This window comes from Diceros bicornis, chromosome 6, assembly GCF_020826845.1.
Source record: "Diceros bicornis minor isolate mBicDic1 chromosome 6, mDicBic1.mat.cur, whole genome shotgun sequence".
In the NCBI taxonomy this organism is placed as follows: Eukaryota; Metazoa; Chordata; class Mammalia; order Perissodactyla; family Rhinocerotidae; genus Diceros; species Diceros bicornis.
Genome location: NC_080745.1, coordinates 19,187,190 through 19,207,834, shown reverse-complemented (window position 1 = coordinate 19,207,834; position 20,645 = coordinate 19,187,190). Strand labels below are relative to the sequence as shown.

Sequence of the window (20,645 nt, the reverse complement as noted above, 5' to 3'; positions counted from 1 at the left end):
GTGTAGTGGTTAAGTTTGCATCCTCTGCTTTGGCAGCCTGGGATTTGCGGATTCAAATCCCAGGCGTGGACCTACATACTGCTTATCAAGCCATGCTGTGGCGTCATCCCACAAGCAAAATAGAGGAAGATTGGCACAGATGTTAGCTCAGGGACAATCTTCCTCACCAAAAAAAAAGAAGTCAAGTCACAAACTAAGTGAAGACATTACATGAAAACAATACAAAGATAAATGTGTTTGTTGTCCTTCTTATATCGTAAGTCTTTAATCTTAAAAGGGTAGTAGAAGCTATGTTCATTTTTGTGTATTTAGACATGCTTGGCATTTTTCTTTTACTGTAATACCTTTATAATTTACCCTGTGCTTTGGGAAATAGTTTATCAGTTCCTCAAAACGTTAAATACAGAGTTACCATACAGCTCATCAGTTCCACTCCTAGGAATATACCCAAGAGAAATGAAAACATGACCACATAAGCACTTGTCCACAAATGTTCATAGCAGCATTATTCATAGTAGCCAAAAAGTGAGAATAATCCAGATGCCCACCAACTGATTCATGGATGAATAAAAAGTGGTATATCCATACTATATTATTCGGCAATAAAAAGGAATGAAGTTCTGATACATGCTACAAAATGGATGAAGCTTAAAAACGTTATACTAAATTTTCAAGTAGTTATTGGACACATATTGTAGGATTCCATTTACATGAAAAGTCCATAATAGGCAAATCTTTAAAGAGAAAAAGCAGATTAGTGGTTACTTAGGGTTGAGGGGGACAATGGGCCAGAGGAGTGACTGCTAATGGGTACTGAATTTCTTTTGGGTGATGAAAATGTCTAAACTTAGCTTATAGTTCTGGTTGCACAACTCCATTAATATACTAAAACCATTGACTTACATTTTAAATAGGTAAATTGTATAGTATGTAAATTATATCTCAATAAAGTTGTTTCAAAACAAAAGAAATCCAAAGAAAAATTAATCTGTCCAGGTGAAGTTTTTCATGCATTAAATATTTATTTACATATTTTTAAGTGAAATAATTCGAAAGATTATCATTTATAATGTACTCTTTAGATGATTAGATTTTATTTTAATTTCATACTTCTTATTTTACGTGAGAAAAGTTTTTTTGGAATTTTACATCTGATGATATTTAAAAAAAAATTGCTCAGCAACCAGAAGAAACATAACATTTGGGAAGGAATTTTTCTTTGTGAGGGAAAATATTGTCTCTCTACTAAGCAGAGAATTTTAAGATTGTATTAATCTTAATATGGTAAGACTTACGTGGTTAAGTCATTTATACCTCACCGTTCTGTGGGGTTGGTAAAGTCAGGTCCCACATTGGTTTCATGCTTCCTAGATGCCAAAGAAAAATCTGATGAGTTTCAAAATTCAAACTCCAAAAGGGAAGTGCCAACTAGTGATTGACTAGACTCTTTTTCTCATACCCCAATAACATGGCGAATAATATTTTAAGATTTGGGATGGTCGTAGATGTATGTCAATCCTCTGTTTTCCTCATGACACATATCACAGTTCCTAATTTAATTTACTTATTTGGGGGGGGTTTCCCTCCTCAACTAGACAGTAACCTCCCTTAGGGCAGGAACTGTGTCTGTATTGTTCACCATCATAACACCAGTGCACAGTGCTTAATACATAATAGATACTTTGTAATATTTGATGAATAAAAGAACTATATTGAATTATGAAAGAAATTTCTTGACTCAGAACTGTTACAGCATATAAGGAGTTCTAATGACTGTTACTGCAATAACAACCCAAAAATCTCAGTGGCTTACAAACATGTATTTCTTGCTCATGTTACATGAGGTGGTGAGTCCACTGCCGCTCTGCTCCAGGCTGGGGATGGGCTGTGGATGTGGCCCATGTGCCTTCTTACCCTGAGATCCAGCCTAATGGGGCAGCCCCAATCTGGGACATATAGTTTCCATGGCCAAGGGTGGATGTACGGGAGGGCTAACAGACAGTTTTAGGCCTCTAAGAGTTTCTTTTTGCTTGTGGCAGATGTTATGTCCACCTACGTTTTATTAGCCAAACCAAGTAATATGGTGAAGCCCAAAGTAAGTAAGGCAGATAAGATTGCTCCAGCTGCAGGGAAGAAGGAAGAAGCAGAATATATACTGATGACAATATAATCTACAGCATGTCCTAAGAAGGTGTTAGATTATATATTTAGCATTGTCCTTATGACAGATAAAATAATGAGTTATTTCTTTTGCTATCCCCCAGTTAAAGCCATAGTTAAAGTATGAATATTGCTGCAAGAGGTTGGTACAGGAAGACAAGCTAAATTAGTTGAGTTTATATTCTTTGGTTTGCCTTGATGTAAGTGTCAAGTTATGAGATATAGACTACAAATCCTTCAGAATTCTCTTATTCATTCATTCTACAAATATGTATTAGTGCCCACTGTGTTCCTGGCACTGGACATAAAATGGTGAACAAAACAGATATGACCCTTACCTTAAAAGACTTTGTTCTAGTAGGGAAGAGAGGTGCTTTAACAGAAAGAACAATGTATCATAAAGTGCATAGTTAGGGGGTATATTGGGAGTGGCAGCAAGAGTGTAGACTGTAGAGTCTTTATATGTTGTTTCTAGAAACTGACATTTTGAGAGTGGTTAGACAGTAGACTAAGTTGTGTTCTTCGATAAGAACCTAGATTGCAGATATTCTGTATTGCTAAAATGAACCGATTTGTATATTTTGACCATCACCCAGGCTGAGGGGTGGGGTAATTGTCTTCTTGGGAGATTGAAGAGCACAGCTAAGACATGGGAATCATTGTCCACTACACTTTGAGGAAGGTGGCTTGCTCAGTTGTACCTTTCCAAGAATTGGTGGCAGCAGCTGGGCCCAGCAGTTGTGTGGTTTCCTGGAAGTCTAGGTGGTACATAGGGTAGGTAATTATTGGCTTTTAGTTTGTAATGTATGAAGCTTCTGATTCTGCAATTTGGGAGGTGGGATCTGGAATAATCCTGCACCATCAAGCTACAGTAGCTTTTGATAGAGTGACTGTGGGTTGGAAAGCACAGATACAGTGGATAGGCACGGACAGGATGATGGTGTACCTAAGGATAGTGACAAAGCTTAACAACAAATAATCACAAATAATTATTTAGCACCTGCTGTGTATTATGCTAGGAGCTAGATGAATATTAATAAACAAAACATATAATAACCTCTGTTCTGATGAGCTCGTATTACAGTCTCACCAAGGACAACTTTCTAGATGAATGAATGATTCCTTTGATTATGAATATATCACATTTCTACTTTTAATGTTACAGCGTCACCCATGAACAATCCATATAATTTAAATAGTTTTAGAAAAATGAGCACATCTAAAGGAATTATGTGCTCCTAAGATTGACTCTATTCTAGAAGGAATGACTTTACTTTAGGCATATTCTGGCCATATTTTTAAGGTTTTTATGCTTTGAAAGGGCATGATATGTGGTAGAAGCAAAATGACCTGAATTAAAAGGCTGGTGTAAACTCAGATTCTGAGTAGAAACTTTCCTAAGTGGAACTGTCCCTAATAGTGTTTGTTTTATGAGCTGCACATACCTGGTGGAAACCAGAGTGGCACTGGTGTATGTTTGGATCTGTGAGGGATGTAGCAGAAGGTAAATTATGTCAGAGCAATTAGCTCTGTTCACCCACTTCTGACAGGTTAGGCTAGTAGCTAATCACAGGTCAGAGACGTGGGCAACATAGCCTAAGGCGAAGTTTTCTGGCTTCTTGAACCTATTTGCCAAGTTGGAAAAGGAGACTCAGGATTTTCCCAAGAGTGCTCAAATTTTGAAAGGAGGGGGTCCCCAAGTTCAGACTGAGACTCAGATATCTAAAAGAGTTGCCCAGAATCTTGGAATGATAGAAGATGAAGGAGGTCCAAGCCCTAGTGGTTGGAAATTTTCAACATAAAATTCTACGTGGAAGAAAACTTGTAAAACATCTAGAACTGATTGGAAAAACCCAAACTATGCTACTATTAAACATGTCATAGAAAACTAAAAAAAAAAGATAATGCCTGTTTCCATAACTTTTTGAAATCTATGAGGTACATAGATTTCTCCTCTAATTCAGAATTGTTTCAACAGTTCCACGCTTAACCTTGCTGCCACTATCCTTCTCTCTCCTACAGGTCTGTCGACATATTAGAATTGACAGAGCAGGAAGAGCTGCTGAAATTCCACTATCACACCCTCCGGCTCTACTCTGCTGTCTGTGCTCTTGGGAACCACCGGGTGGCCCACGCCCTGTGCAGCCACGTGGATGAACCTCAGCTCCTCTATGCCATCGAAAACAAGTACATGCCTGGTTTGCTGCGTGCCGGCTACTATGACCTGCTGATTGACATCCACCTTAGCTCCTATGCCACTGCCAGGCTCATGATGAACAGTGAGTTCATCGTGCCCATGACGGAGGAAACAAAGAGCATCACCCTTTTCCCTGATGAGAACAAAAAGCATGGCCTCCCAGGAATTGGCCTCAGCACCTCCCTCAGGCCACGGATGCAATTTTCTTCCCCCAGTTTTGTAAGCATTAATAATGAATGTTACCAGTACAGTCCCGAGTTCCCGCTGGACATCCTAAAGGCCAAAACCATACAGATGCTGACAGAAGCTGTTAAACAGGGCAGCCTTCATGCCCGGGACCCAGTTGGGGGGACCACTGAATTCCTCTTTGTACCTCTCATCAAGCTTTTCTATACCCTGCTCATCATGGGGATCTTCCACAATGAGGACTTGAAACACATCTTACAGTTGATTGAGCCCAGTGTGTTCAAGGAAGCTGCCTCTCCAGAGGAAGAGAGTGAAGCGCTTGAGAAAGAGCCCTGTGCAGAAGACTCAAAGCTGGAAGGAGCTGGTGAAGAAGAAGCCAAAGGGGGCAAGAGGCCCAAGGAAGGCCTGCTCCAAATGAAGCTGCCTGAGCCAGTTAAATTGCAGGTAATCAGAAAAAAAGATTGTAGTGAATTTCAGAATTGCTAAGTATTAAGGTATTGAAATTTGCCTTTGGGGCCGGCCCCGTGGCTTAGCGGTTAAGTGCATGCGCTCCGCTACTGGCGGCCCGGGTTCGGATCCCGGGCGCGCACCGACGCACAGCTTCTCCGGCCATGCTGAGGCCGTGTCCCACATACAGCAACTAGAAGGATGTGCAGCTATGACATACAGCTATCTACTGGGGCTTTGGGGAAAAAAAAAGAAAAAAAGGAGGAGGATTGGCAATAGATGTTAACTCAGAGCTGGTCTTCCTCAGCAAAAAGAGGAGTATTAGCATGAATGTTAGCTCAGGGCTGATCTTCCTCACCTAAAAAAAAAAAAGAGGGGGGGAGAAATTTACCTTTGTCTCTGTTTCTGTGTGTGTGTGTATTTGTATTTGTTAGTGTTCCTGTATAATGGTAGTTCTTCATAAAACTAACTTCCTGTTGTGTTTTGGGATGTCGCAGTCTAATTCTCTTGCGTTTGGAATGGAATTCATGAATTTTCCAATTGAGTTAATTGACAATAGTTAATAAAGGACAAATTTAGTATCAAGGTGGTTTCCTTGGTCAAACACGTTTGTCTGTCATACACATTTGCAAGTGTGGCACGTCACTCTTTGTTTCCATGTGTGTATATGTATGTGTGTGTGTGTGTATGCATCTGAAGGGAGCAGAGGAGATGGGCTTTTGCCCTACCGGCTCTTCTTCTCCCTCTTATTTAGTAGCAATTTCCTTGTATCTCTCCTCTTGTTTCTGCAGATGAATTTCACCGACATTTTGTTGGAATGCCTGAAATACAAGGCGTTCCATACCCCTTTTCTACCCCCCCCCCGTTCTTGCCAGCCTCAGAACACTTGTTTACCAGTAGGTGCCCCCAATCTGACACAGCAAGATTTTACTTCCTGCATGTATGTTTCTAAGGTATCAAAGACATTGCCTGTCTTCGTGCTCATCAAGGTGTGTTGAGGATCCTTTCTTAACGTTTCTTGGGTTCATTAGAGTCAATTTGATGTTTGCATCATTGACATGCTTTTTTGCCCTCCGTTCCTCAGTCTACATTGCCTGAGGTCTTCCACTGAGCCAGGCACTTGGTACTGGGTGAAAGAAACAGGTGTGGGCCCTGTCTTCCAGAAGCTCATAGTCTCTGGGACAAATATACGCTTATTTTGCATTTCTTTTAAAATTTCTTGTTGCTAATTGCATTAAATGATCTGAAGGAAAAGAATGGATTACTAGAAGAAAGAAATTACACTGGATTTCTGTGAGAAATGTGAGGGAAGGCCTCTCTGAGATAGTGACTTTCAAGGTGAGGCCAGATTTGTGAGCTGGAGTCCAGTAGGTGTGAAGAAGGAGCAGGGAGAGTGTTCCAGGAGCTTTTGGCACAGAATATATAGCATGACAAAGATTTTGAGGCAGGAAAAGGCCAGTGCAGCTGCAGCTTAATGAGCTGGGGAGAGAGAGTGAGAGAGGCAGAAGGCAGTTCATACAGAATCTAGCCTTTTGCTAAAACCAGCCATATGATGGATTTTGAATTTTATTCTAAGTTCAATTAAAACAATTGAAAAATCTTAGCAGGAGAATTTTATTCTAAAAATCTTAAAGTAGATCTCTTTCCTGCTGTGAGGACAATAGATAGGGGGAGGAAAGGGAGAGTGATCCAGAATCCTTAGTCAGGAGGCTGTCACGCTGGTCCAGACCCGAGGGGACCCTGCTTACACTGGGTTGGGCGAAGGAGATGAAGAGAGCGGATGGACCCTGGGCTACTTCAGAGCTGGCACTGACAGAAATGGCTATCCTGTGGATGGTGACATACAGGGTTTTAACACTGCCGTGAATTTATATCACAATTGGTATTAAGTGTATTTAAATGGTTTTCCTAAACTTGGGCAGAGCATTCTCTTGTAGGCATGTTTCTACTGATGTACTATATCAGTTAAAAATCCTTTTGACTTCCAGTAAGAGAATACCTAGCTAACCATTTAATGAATAAGGAGTAAAACCACTTAATTAACTTACATGCAAACTCTGGAGGTGGACAGTTCTAGAATTCCTATGGTAGTTCAATGAGGTCATCAGGAACCCAGATCTTAATATTTTTCTGTGATCCTCTGTCTGTGGTTTTCATCCTGAGGTGTGTTACCTCATTCTTTCTCCAGTGATCATGTCATTATGAGTTACACTCATGTTGTAAAGAGGATGTTCTAGTCTGTTGCTAATGATGGAAAATCTTTCCCAGAAGACCCCTGGTAAACTTCTCCTTATATATCTCATTGGCTGTAGCACCTCTAGCTGCAGAGTAGGCCAGACAGTAAGTGTGCACCAAAAGGACATGTATTTGCCATTTTGGCTTAGACAAATTATGTTTCATCCCTGGGACCGAGCACATCACTGCTGACACAAAATCAGGATTCTGTTCATACAAGAGAGGAGTTGGCAACTAAGCATGTCTGCCTCAGATTTTGGTATGATATACATTATCTATTTAAAGATTCAGAAATTAAATTTGGTGTCTTTTTAATTGTCCTCTTAGATGTGCCTGCTACTTCAATACCTCTGTGACTGCCAGGTCCGACACCGGATAGAAGCCATTGTGGCCTTTTCAGATGACTTTGTAGCTAAGCTCCAAGACAATCAACGCTTCCGATATAATGAAGTTATGCAAGCCTTAAACATGTCGGCAGCACTCACGGCCAGGAAAACAAAGGAATTTAGGTCACCACCTCAAGAACAGGTATAAGAATGAAATGAAAATTCTTCCTTTTAACCTTGGGTTTGGGTTCATTGAGGATCCATACATTGCAAAATTATATCATAAGTTACAAGTGTATTTTTTTCCTGTTCTTTCTAAATTAGCCAAGTTGATTTAGTCAGTGTTCTTAGTTTCACCAGAAGAATCTACTTGGTTAGTTAGAACAAACAAGAGACTCATTAAAAGGTATCACGTGTATCATGGACTCTTTGAGAAGGTCAGTGTGCCAGATTCTGGGGTTCTGCAAATAGGAACAATATCCAATCACAGGTGGGTCTTCTTTTGCTGACACGGTACCACCCCAGCTAATAGGAACCCTTGACTTCTGGGACTCAATGCTAGACACTTTCTATTTGGTTCCTCCCTAGAAGAACCAAATGTCACTGCCACCAGTCTTGCTGGAAGACTGATCACCTGTTTGTGGTTCTACCTCTTTGTTGCTCACCTCAAAACTCTCCTTAGTGTGGAGCAGAACCAAGGGCACATGCCTGAACCAAAGAATGAGCTAGTCTGGGGATGTGAGTTTTCTGGAGTCTACTTCAGGATGGAACTCATAGTGTGGGGAAATTACCAAGATGTAGCTTTGAAGGTCAAAAGGTATAACTGACAGATCTTATCTTCAATATCTTACCATTTCCCTCTATATCCAAGATACCTCTGAGTGAAAGTGTTTAGGGTCTAATTGCAGAATTTATTTTTTCTCACCAGAATGTAATTTCTTTGAGAGAAGGGACAGGGAATTATGTTTCTTGCTATAAACAGCATTTATTGAGCAGAGAACAGGTCCAAGCTCTCCCAGATTAACTCCATTTGTTAAACAACTATTGGGAGACTTCTGCTTCTGGAAGGACAGAGTACATGTGCCTTTCCCCATTCTTCCTTCTAAATACAACTATACTGGACATTAGATAAAAGACATAAGACAACATAAGAAGACTCTGAAAGATAAAGAGAAGGAAGGAGACTGGCCACAGAACTCAGGACCTGAGGAACAATGCAGTGGTGAGTTCCTTGGGTTTTCTTTCTGCCTCATCTATCCCAGACTTGGAGCTAAAGAAGCTGGCAACCCAGAAACACCCTGGGCATAGACAAGAAAAGCCCCAACTAAAGCCTTCTATGTCTAGCCAAAGGACCAGGAAAACTGTCTGTCTTTCTAGCAAGACAGAAAACTTTTAGGGAACAACTGCACTACTCCAGCCAAACACCACAGTCAAAACTGTGCCCCACCCCCCAACCCAACCAGCAAACGCTGAGTGGGGAGCCTAGACTTCCACTCTCCCCAGGCTATGCTGAAGTGCCTCAGCTGGGACTGAGGGAGCTGGGACTTGATCCCCGCTGAGAGGAAACAAGCCCACCCCTTCTAAAGTGTCAGTAGAGGCCAAGAAGGGGGAACTATCAAGGCACTCTTACCCTTTCCAGCCAGGGTTGCATCACTCCAGGTCTAGTGGGGAGCTGCATCTTCCAGCCTTGCCCAGCAGGAACAATGTCTCCTTCCTCCTTCAAGTGTCCAAGGAGGCTGAGTGGGGAAATGGACTTCTACTCCCACCTGGCAGTAATGGGGCACCCCAACCCCTTCTCCTGCTAGAGAGTATCAGAAGAAGCCAGAAGTTCAAATAAGATCCAAAGTCTCATAACATAATACAAAAAATGTCCAGGTTTCAGTTAAAAATCACTCATCATACCAAGAATCAGGAAAAACTTCAATGACAAAAGACAATCAATAGATACCAACTCCAAGATGACAAAGATGTTAAAATTATATGGCAAAGCCTTTAAAGCAGCCATCATAAAACTTCTTCAAAATGGAAAAAAAAAAAAAAGAAAGTCTCAGCAAGAAATAGAAGGTATAAAGAAGAACCAAATGGAAATTTTAGAACTGAAAAATACAATAACTGAAATTGAAAAACCCTCAATGGGTGGACTTAACAACAGAATGGAGGGGACGGAGAAGAGAAGCACTGAACTGAAGAGAGAACAATAGAAATTACCCAGCATGAAAAACAGAGAGAAAATAGACTGGGAAAAAAAAAGCCTCAGAGACCAGTGCAAATATAAAAAAAGATCTAACATTTGTGGCATCGTAGTTCCAGATGGATAGAAGAAAGAGGGTGAACTGAAAAAATACTTGAAAAAATAATGGTTGAAAACTTGTCAAATTTGGCAAAAGATATAAAGAAAGAGATTCAAGAAACTGAGTAAAACCCAGACAGGACACCCAAAGAAGTCTAAACCAAGACATATCATGGTCAAACTTCTGAAAACTAAAGGCAAAGAAAAAATCTTGAAAGCAGTGAGAAAGAAATGACACCTACGGGGGAAAATCAAGTTAGTGATAGCGAATTTCTCTTCAGAAAACATGGAGGCCAGGAGGAAGTGGCACAACATTTTTCAAGTGCTCAGAGAACAGAACTGTCAACCCAGAATTCTATATGCAGTGAAAAGGTCCTTCAGGAATGAAGGGGAAATCAAGATGTTCTCAAACGTAGGAAAACTATGAGAATTTGACTGCAGCAGACCTACCATGGAAAAATGCCTAAAGGAAGTTCTTTAAACGGAAAGAAAATGACAGAAGAAGAAAATTTGGAAAATCAAGAAGGAAAAGAGAACAACACAAAGTGTTAAAATATGAGTAAATACAGTGCATTGTCCTTCTCCTCTTGAGTTTTCTAAATTATTTCTGATGTTCAAAGCAAAAATGATAAAACTGTCTGATGTGTTTCAGTGTAGGTATAGGAAATATTTAAGGCAATGTATTTTAAATGGAGGAGAATAAGGGACATAAAAGGAAATGAAGTATTGATACTTCACTCAAACTGGTAAAATGTTGACACCAGTGGATTGTGATAAATTATGTATATAGAATGTAATATCCAGAGCAAATACTAAAAAAGCTATACAAAGAGATACACTAAAAAATACCGTGGATAATTCAAAATGGGATCTTAAAAATTGTTCAAGGAACCCACAGCAAGTTGGGAAAAATAAATCAGAGAGAAAAAACAGAAAACAAGTAAAATGACTGACTTAAGTTAAAACATATCAATAAATTCATCAATATAAGTAAATATACCAATTAAAAGACAGAGATTGGCAGAGTGGATTTCAAAAACTTGGCCTAATTATATGCTGTCTACAAGAAACTCTCTTCAAATATAATGATGTAGATTGGTTGCAAGTAAAAGGATGAAAAAAGGTATGTCATGAAAAGTTAATTAAAAGAGAGTAAGAGTACCTATATCAGAGCAAAGAAAATTACCAGAGACAGGAACATTACATAATGATAAAAGATCAATCCATCAAGAAGACAAATGTGTATGCACTAAACAACAGAGTTACAAAATATGTGAAGTCAACACAGATAGAACTGAAAGGAGAAATAGACAAACAATTATAGTTGGAGACTTCAACACCCCTCTCTCAGTAATTGATAGAAAAACTAGACAGAAAATCGACAGAAAATCAGCAAGAATATAGGAGAATGTGACATTATCATCAACCATCAGTATGTTTGGATATTTGTAGAACACTCCACCCAAAAACAGAATACACATTTTTTTAAAGTGCCCATGAAACATTTGCAAAGATGGACTATATTCTAGGTTATAAAACAGCCTCAACAAATTTAAAATAATTAAAATTTTTTTCATACTGAATGTTTTTTCTGACCACAATGGAGTCACATTAGAAATTAATAACAGAAAGATAACAGGAAAGTCTCCAAACACTTGGAAACTAAACAACACACTTCTAAATAATCCATGAGATGGAAATCTCAAATGAAATTTAAAAATACATTGAACTGAAAGAAAATGAAAATATCATATATCAAAGTTTGTGGAAACAGCTAACACAGTGCTGAGAGGGAAATTTACAACACTAAATGCTAACATTTAAAATGGGAAAAGCACTCAAATCAATAATGTAAACTGCCATCCCCAGGATTTAGAAAAAGAGCAAAATGAACATAAAACAAGCAGAAGAAAGTCAATGATAGAACAGCAGAAATCAGTGAAACTGAAAACAGAACAACAATTGAAAAAAAATCGATGAATCCAAAAACTGGTTATTTAAAAATATTAATAAAATTGACAAACCTCTAACAAGACTGACAAAGGAAAAGAGAGAAAAGACACAAATGATCAACATCAAAAATGAAATGAGATGTCGCTACAGACCCTGTGGACGTCAAAAGGATCATATGGGAATATATACATGTATACTGTATGATTCCATTTATATAACATTCTTGAAATGACAATTATAGAGAAATGGAGAACAGATTAGTGGTTGACAGGAATTAGGGATGAGCAGGCAGGAGGGAAGTGAGTGGTTATAAAAGGGGAGCAGGAGGGATTCTTGAGGTGATGGAATTGTTTTCTGTTTTGACTGTGTCAGTGTCAATATCCTGGTTGTGATACTGTGCTACTGTTTTTCGAGATGTTACCAGTGGGGGAAACTGGGTAAAGGGTGCGTGGGATCTCTTTGTATTATTTCTTACAATAGCATATGAATCTACAATTATCTCAAATTAATAGTTTAACAAAAAATTCACATAAAAAACTCTGAAAAGAAAACTTACAATTGTTTCCTAAAGGAAAGTTATAGAACAACCACAGACTTTTGTTTTCTTCATTCATAAATTTAATACTATTGTGTCTAAAACTAAAAGAAATGGAAGAAAGTTTCTAGCAGTTGTTTTAATTGAACCATTAATGTTAGCAAAAGCATAGTTATCCATTATGTTACTTTTCAATTATATTTACATTTTTCCTTCTTTTTTTGCTGCTGTATCCTTCTCAAAAAGAATTCTATAAAATAGTCAATAAAGTGTGGAAATTAGCTAGAAAAAAATGGAAATCTAGAAGCATAATAAAATATTTTTAAAAAATAACATTTAGATCTTAGTTGATTTAAGAACTCGAAGGATACATTTATAACAAATATATATTGATAACAAATATAGTTGATTTAAGAACTCAAACTGTAATATATTGTGGAATTGAGAAAAATGAAGCAAATTATATGAGTATTTTGCAGCATTCTCAGCTTTGAATGATTTGATTTATTTTGTGGTATTTGTTGGATTGAGTGAAAGATGATTTTTCATCTGTTGGGCAACAATTTGTGAATACTCAAAAACAGATTTTGAACCTCTTTGGTTTTTATATTCTTCTTGGCTGTGTGTGTCATTCCTCCATTCAATTTTCTATTATTCTCGTTCCTCTTTCTTGATTTTCCATACTTTCAGATCAATATGCTCCTCAATTTTAAGGATGACAAAAGTGAATGTCCATGTCCTGAAGAAATCCGAGACCAACTCTTGGATTTTCATGAAGATTTGATGACACATTGTGGTAAGGTCTTCCTGACTTACAACTCCTATTATATGTGTATTTTTCATAGACATATACTGGTACAAAAGTAAGTATATGTATAAATAGGTTCACAAATATATATGATGCCTGTTGAGAGTTCATATAAGAATATTTATTATGGCAAAATGTTTAACTGACCCCAGGTGGGAAGTCATGAGGCGTAGAGAGATCAGAAAGGCAGTAAGTCTGAGCAGAAGATGATGGAATTTTTTTCTCTCTTTTCCCTCTTTTCCTCAGTGGCAGGGAATGGGAAGGGGGAATGAGAACATGTAACCAGGTGCTTTTGGCAGAAGAGTGAGTGTTAAGTTGATTTATTCTAAAGAAATTTGATCATAAACAGTTGTATTTAAACTGGTTGAGGGGCCACTTTTTGGGACTGGCTTAGGAAATCTGGTATATATCTTTTGAAATTACTTAATGCCTAAGGAAATCTTGCATTATATGTTAGTAGCCCAAATCTACTAAGGGAATTTCCCCTTCTATCATTCTAAGAACTTTAAAAATGGAATTGATTGGATGTCCTGGATGTATGATTCTTTCTCTCTTTGTGCAGTGATGTGGATAAAATCTGTGTTCCAGTGAAAGAAAATGAATTAGCCATTTCTTAAATGATATATAAGCACCAGGGGTATTATTTTTATTTTATTTTAATGAAAAGAATAAAAGCACTGCCTTGTATATTAATTTAGCTTATGAATGAAGAACCACTAAATGACTGCCAGAAAGTAATACTATATATATATACGATAAATAAAGAGATATTCTAAAGTGGTAGCATTATTGCTTCAGACATAAAGCATTTCTTGGTTTAGGATACCTAATTCTGCCTGTTCTCTCTGTCTCTCAATCTATTAAAATACCACTGACATTTTTGGAAGCAAGTGAGGAGGATAAAAGTCCAGGGAGGTTTTCAGGCAGGGCGGAACTGTAGGTCGAGGCAGATGGCGCCTGAACTCAGACATGCCTAAGGGTCAGCCCAAGTAGCAGAATTGATCTTGACTCCAAAGAGAGTCTTGTTGCTCTCTGCTCAGTTTTCTATTTTGTACTGGCTGCTGATGGCCCTGAGCCCACAGGAACAGGGGAGAAGAGAAAGGAGGAAAAGAGGCCGGCAAGTGAATCTCATCTCCGAGTGCCGGTGGGCAGGAGTGCTTAAGTCAGTGTTGTCAAATGTTTTCGACACGGCAGCATTGCTTTAAGCTATGGACGGAAAAAGTTGCAAAACCTGAGAATTATTTCCCCTAAATGTGTTTTTTAATCGGTTTTTCTTTTCTTCTTTCTCTTTGCTTTTTTCATACTAGGAATTGAGCTTGATGAAGATGGGTCTCTGGATGGAAACAGTGATTTAACGATTAGAGGACGCCTGCTGTCCTTGGTAGAAAAGGTGACATACCTGAAGAAGAAACAAGCTGAAAAACCAGTTGAGAGTGACTCCAAGAAGTCCTGTAAGCAGTGTGAAAGGGCACGGGCAAAGTGTTCATGTGCTGACATTTATTCCTCCTTTGAACTAATATCACACTAGATGAGCCGGGGAGAAAATTGAGTTTGCAACTTTATAGGAATATGTGATATCAGATCTTTTGGGAGCAAAATAATAGAACTAAGAGAAAAAAAAAGTAGAAGTAATGGGACAACACATATTGATTGCCCTATGGATTGCCAATAGTAGTTTTGAAAAAGTGGCTGCAATTTTGAAACAGCTTAAATTCATTTATTATAAGAATGTTTTTTGGAGAAAAGTTTGTGCATTTTTATCCTTGCATGTCTATAACTCATCTTTATTGACATATATATATAATATTATATATATTACATTTAAACTTCATTTATTATTAAACATTCATTAATTTATTAAACTTCATTTATTATTAAACATTTGCTTAATATATGTTATATTTAAACTTCATTTAAACATTTTATCATTTTATATATATATATATATAATATATTATATATATTATAAATATTAAGAATATTCCTAGCCTTTGCAATTTTGGTACAAATATAGATACCAGTTTGGGGCTTATGAGATATGCAGTTGAAATGCCCAACTAATTTCTTTATTTTCTTTTTAAAAAAAATATCCATAATGACTTTGCAGCCACTCTTCAACAGTTGATTTCTGAGACCATGGTCCGATGGGCTCAAGAGTCTGTCATTGAAGACCCTGAGTTGGTGAGGGCCATGTTTGTGTTGCTCCATCGACAGTATGATGGCATTGGGGGTCTGGTTCGGGCTCTGCCAAAGACTTATACTATAAATGGTGTTTCCGTGGAGGATACCATCAACCTGCTGGCATCTCTTGGTCAGATTCGTTCTCTGCTGAGTGTGAGAATGGGCAAAGAAGAAGAGAAGCTTATGATTCGTGGATTAGGGTAAATTATTTTACTATTACAACCCTTTGTCTTATAAATTTCCTTTTTTTAATTGTTTATTCCAATCAGTAGGTGCATTAATACAAATACACTGTCTAGATTATATGATCATTAAATTAGATTGTTGTTTTTCTAGAGATTATGTTTTAAAGCTAAACAGAAAGTTGCTGAATAACAAAACATGACCAATTTTACAGCTAGATGCAAAGATGGCTATGATACACAGAAAATATCTTAGAATTTGTATTTTTATTAATTTCTCAGTAATATATCATCATATATAAAAATATGGGTTAATAAAAACTCGTTAAAATCTGTGGGAGCACAAACACTCACCAGCAGGAACTAGTAAGGAAGTTTGTCTGTATCTACTGGGTGTTGAAAAAAGAACAGGGAAAAAAAACAGCTCTTCTGAGAGTTCAGCATCATAGGTTGTGCTTTATGTGGATTTGGGGGTTGATGTTTATACCTCATGCATAGTCTAAGGATCCCCAAGCTGAGAAATTAACATAAAAATTGGCCTGAGGCTTTCTAACTTAAGTCACTGTGAAATCTTGCAGGAAAAACCCAAATACTATCAAAGATTAGCCAACAATCAAAAATTACAAAGCATCTAAGGAAACAATCGACCATAAGTAAGCATCTGCAGATACGATAAATAGATGAGTTAGAACACCTCCTCCGAGAACTTCAGATAATAGAATATGAGAAAGAGAACACAAAATTACTGTATTTAAAATGGTTAAAAATACAAGGGAATAAATAAATCTCCAAAAATAAGACATGCAAAACGTCTGTGAAGATTTGAAAAAGATCCAAATAGAACTTGTAGAAATGAAAAATATAATAATTGACATTAAAAACAGTGAGTTAATCAAGTTACAGATAAGATATAGCTGAAGAGAAAATAAATTGGATCATAGATATGAGGAAATTACTCGGTAATGGAGTTCTGGGAGACAAAGATAATGAAATATAAAAGAGAAGTTAAGAGACCTAGGGGATAGTATAAGAAGGTCCAGCATATGCTGAACACGATTTCTAGAAAAGACAGAATACAGTCATGTGCCACATAATGCTGTTTTGGTCAACGATGGACCACATATATGATAGTGGTCCCGTAAGAGTAGGACCATATAGCCTAGGTGTGTAGTGGGCTATACTATCTAGGTTTATGTAAGTCCTATAGGGGAGGAAGAAATTTTCCTCTACTCTTCTAGGTTGTTCTGGCTGGTCTAAGAATTAAATTGACATGAGACAGATTAACAGGAGAAAAACAAACAAAAGTTTAACAACGTGTATACATGAGAGAAACTGAGGAAAACTGAGTAACTCGCCAAAATGGCTGAAGCTCTCCCCTTAAATACTATCCTCAGCTAAAGACAAAAGAAGTTGTTAGGGATGAGGGGAGTAAGGGGCTTCAAAGCGAAGGAAGGCAATGCACAGGTAGGTGAAAAGGAGCAAATGTTTGGAAAACAAGTGTTTGGCCACACAGAAACAAAGAATAGGGGAGGGCAACAAACAGGCTTTTCTAGGTTCCTCCCCGTCTACCATCTAGTTCATGTTATGCTAAGGTGATAGCTCACTTCCTGAGACAGGAATTTATCTGAATTCTTTTAGACAGTTAAAGGGGAGGTAAGAAGAAAAACTTTCTGAGTCTTTTGTTTCTTAAAAGTAATTAGCCTAAAATAATCTTCACGTTAAAGAGACACATTTTTGGGTGGCAAATTTTGTTCCCCTTCAGTATATTCTATGATGTTTGCACAATGATGAAATTGCCTAATGACATTTTCTCAGAATATATCCCTGTTGTTAAGAGATGCCTGACTGTAGATGAACTACAGAATGGGAATATTTGAAGAGCTGTTGCCTTGAGTTTTTCAGAATTGATAAAAAACGTGAATTCACAGATTCGTAAAGCACAAATAGTTCCACATCCACAGCTGGATATACAGTAGTGAAAGTGCATTAAAAAAATATAGACTATTTGAAAAGCAAGTGGAGATAAAAGCCAGAATACTTGCAAAGAAACAATATTTAGAATTCTCAACAGCAAAACTAGAGATCATATATCTCAATGGAATACTATATTCAAAGTTCTGACAGAAAATAATCATCAATTTAGAATGTTTTACCCAACTGAGAATTCAACACAGTGAGCTCATGCTTCATGTGGATTTGAAGATTAGAGTTTATATCCCATATTCAAAAGTGAGGGCAAAACAAAGATATTTCAGAATATTTACTTATAATCTCTCATTGAAAGACCTTCTAAAGGTGTACACTAGAGAAAAGAAAATGACATTCAGAGAAAAAGAACAGAAAGCAATAAGTTTTAGAGAGTATATTACTGATGCATATATGCATAAATTTAAGCAATCATTAATAACCTTGCATAATTTGAGGACATTAAAATAAGGGAATTAATGTATCAGAGAAAAATGAAAACTTAAATTAAGCTAGGTGATATTTGCAAGAAAATATCTAAACATAAAAATATAGAAATCTGGAATGTAGAATGTTGAAATGGATGTAGAAGACAAATATTCAGCTAAAAAAAGAAAAAAAAAGCTAATCTGGTTATATATATATCAGATAAAAGAGGAGATAATGAAGATAATTACTGACATGGATGAAATAGAATGCAAAGAAACAATAAACGGGATTTAAAAACCTAGAGTTGGTTCTTTGAAAAAAACTAATGAAATAGAATAAGTGTTCTCTCTGAAGGACCTAAAAAATAATCTTCAAGGTAAAAAACAAAGAATCAATATCATTTATGTACATTTTGAATTCAGAATACAATACTATATATTGCCTGTGGGCCCATTTGAAATCATAAAAATAAACTAGAAGGTTATATTCCAAAATTGTTATAATGGTTGCACGCTAAAAATAAGTATACTAATGGGACAAAGAGGGAGAACAAAATAAACCATAATGACAAAAGCAAATTTTATGGTCTTTATTTATAATTGTCTGAGCATGAATGAGTCTTTTTTGGAATACTAATACTTAAATCTGACCTGGAGAGGCCTCTCATAAGAAGTGATATTAATTAACTAAATGAAAAAGGAAGGCTTCCAGGAAATGGAAGGCACTGTCTTGCTCAAATGAACATGTAACAGTATTATGTACTATTAACATATAAATCAGTCAGTAGTGATAAAACTCAAAATGAATGTGAAACAAAATAAAAGGTTACTTTTTTGTGGTCTTAGAAATATTCCACAAAAAGACACACTTAATAAGTTTCAACCCACCTACTGGGTGGTAGAATTATAAATCCATTTAATGTACCTAGAACTAACGGCACATAAGATTTTTCAATTAAATACTTTCCAAAGTTAGGTCATGCAAAAGGATTTAAATTAACGAGAGAACAAATCCTGTGATTGCAACTGTGGTTTGAGAGTTGAAGCTTCTCTTGCCAAATAGACTGCTGTCTAATATGAAGGAAAAGGATGCCTTTCTTTGCCTTATGTGTTCTTGCATGAACTGGATCAGACCTGTATTAGTCATAGGCCCCAAAGTCATTTTTCTGAGTTGTGCTATCTAAAAGCTCTCTTTATTAAAACAAAACTAGATTAAAAGTGAAAAACTAAAACAAAGAATAAAAGAATCTTACAAGAATCATACTCTTCCATGCTCTTGATGTAGCCAGAGTAACTAACAGTTAGCATATGACTAAATGAATAGGTGAGTGACTCAAGGAAATTAGATTCAAAGAGAAAGTCTGTTTTCATGCAGGCTCTGCATTATTTTCTTGTTATAGCTCTGATAGGAAAGTGTTTTATAGAAAAGACTCTTGCATTGATTTGATTTATGTTAAAATAAAAATCAAGAGAACTCTTTATTTACAATGACTACTAGATGTTAAGATCCTTAGAAATACCTTCACATACATATTGTAATAATATGTAATGCAATAATAGCAATATGAAACATTTTAGGTATCATCTGCTGCTGTTTCTTTAAATTGATTGTCCATTTTAATGAGTTGGATTACTTGTACCTGGACCATGTGTACTCAGTTTCTCTGAGTACAAAAGAATATGTATCCTTTAAAGGTGTTTCACCAAAACGATATTGTAAATGTAACAGGAAATAACACTGCTGTAATTATACATATAAATATTGAATATAGTACTAAAAATAGCATATATATGAAAGGCAGAAATACTTATATGTCAAGAATTTATACAGGAATTTTCATATAAACATAGTATAACACTGATTCATATTTCTGTATAATAGAAGGCTGAACATATTTGGATATCCACAAATTTAGGAATGATGTGTCCAAAACTATATTTCATATAAACTGTTTACATATTTAGTACATTTATTGTAATTGAAAAATAATAGACAACTTGTAGAGTATTTTTGGTAGGCTCTCAATATTTTGGGGGAAAAACTCAATTAATTGTGCTATTACCTTTTGTAGCTTATCTATGATTGCTCTTACTTTTTCGTACATGCCAGTAATTATTTCCGAAAGGTTTATCAGTATCTAAAATCAATTTTTATTTCAATTTTGCTCTAACCTCTGAGCTTCGCCCCATACCTGTATTGTCCTTTCTAGGGATATCATGAATAATAAAGTGTTCTACCAGCACCCTAATCTCATGAGGGCACTTGGGATGCATGAGACAGTGATGGAGGTCATGGTGAACGTCCTTGGAGGTGGGGAGTCCAAGGTAAAGGAAAACCTTTGATTTTTGAGATGCCATCTAGTATAACCTCCCAGAGTACAGGCATTGCATATTAATGAGAATTTTTAAAATCTTTTTAGGAGAACTGTTTTTTAAAGAACACCTTTTGAAGAAACCAAACAAAAACTTACATCTTGAGAATATGCTATGAGTTTGGTTGTTTTTTTGATATTGATAACAATTTCTCTCTTATGCTGTGTAATTTTCTGTCTCCTCAATTACTGTTGTTTAGGGGATATTTAGAAACTTTAAAGGTAATACTATACTAATTTAAAAAATCTTGAATTAAATCAATTTCTATCACATTAGAAGTCCATAACACAAACATGTTCTTCACACCCAGCTGTTCCCCTTGATTCAGATGACAGTTGGTTCCACTAAATTCCTGATCCAGAACAAGATTTGAGGATGA

At 36.7% G+C, this 20,645-nt stretch overlaps 1 protein-coding gene across 1 annotated transcript in view; it reads left to right on the top strand.

The window, feature by feature from the left end:
- The window catches only part of RYR2 (ryanodine receptor 2), a 683,573-nt gene that overhangs the window by 476,495 nt on the left and 186,433 nt on the right, over positions 1-20,645 (top strand). The window contains exons 36-41 of the mRNA XM_058542954.1: positions 4,183-4,987; positions 7,553-7,753; positions 13,020-13,125; positions 14,445-14,588; positions 15,245-15,518; positions 20,104-20,218. Of these exons, the coding sequence (XP_058398937.1) occupies positions 4,183-4,987; positions 7,553-7,753; positions 13,020-13,125; positions 14,445-14,588; positions 15,245-15,518; positions 20,104-20,218 (1,645 nt within the window). The remainder of the gene's footprint in view (positions 1-4,182; positions 4,988-7,552; positions 7,754-13,019; positions 13,126-14,444; positions 14,589-15,244; positions 15,519-20,103; positions 20,219-20,645) is intronic.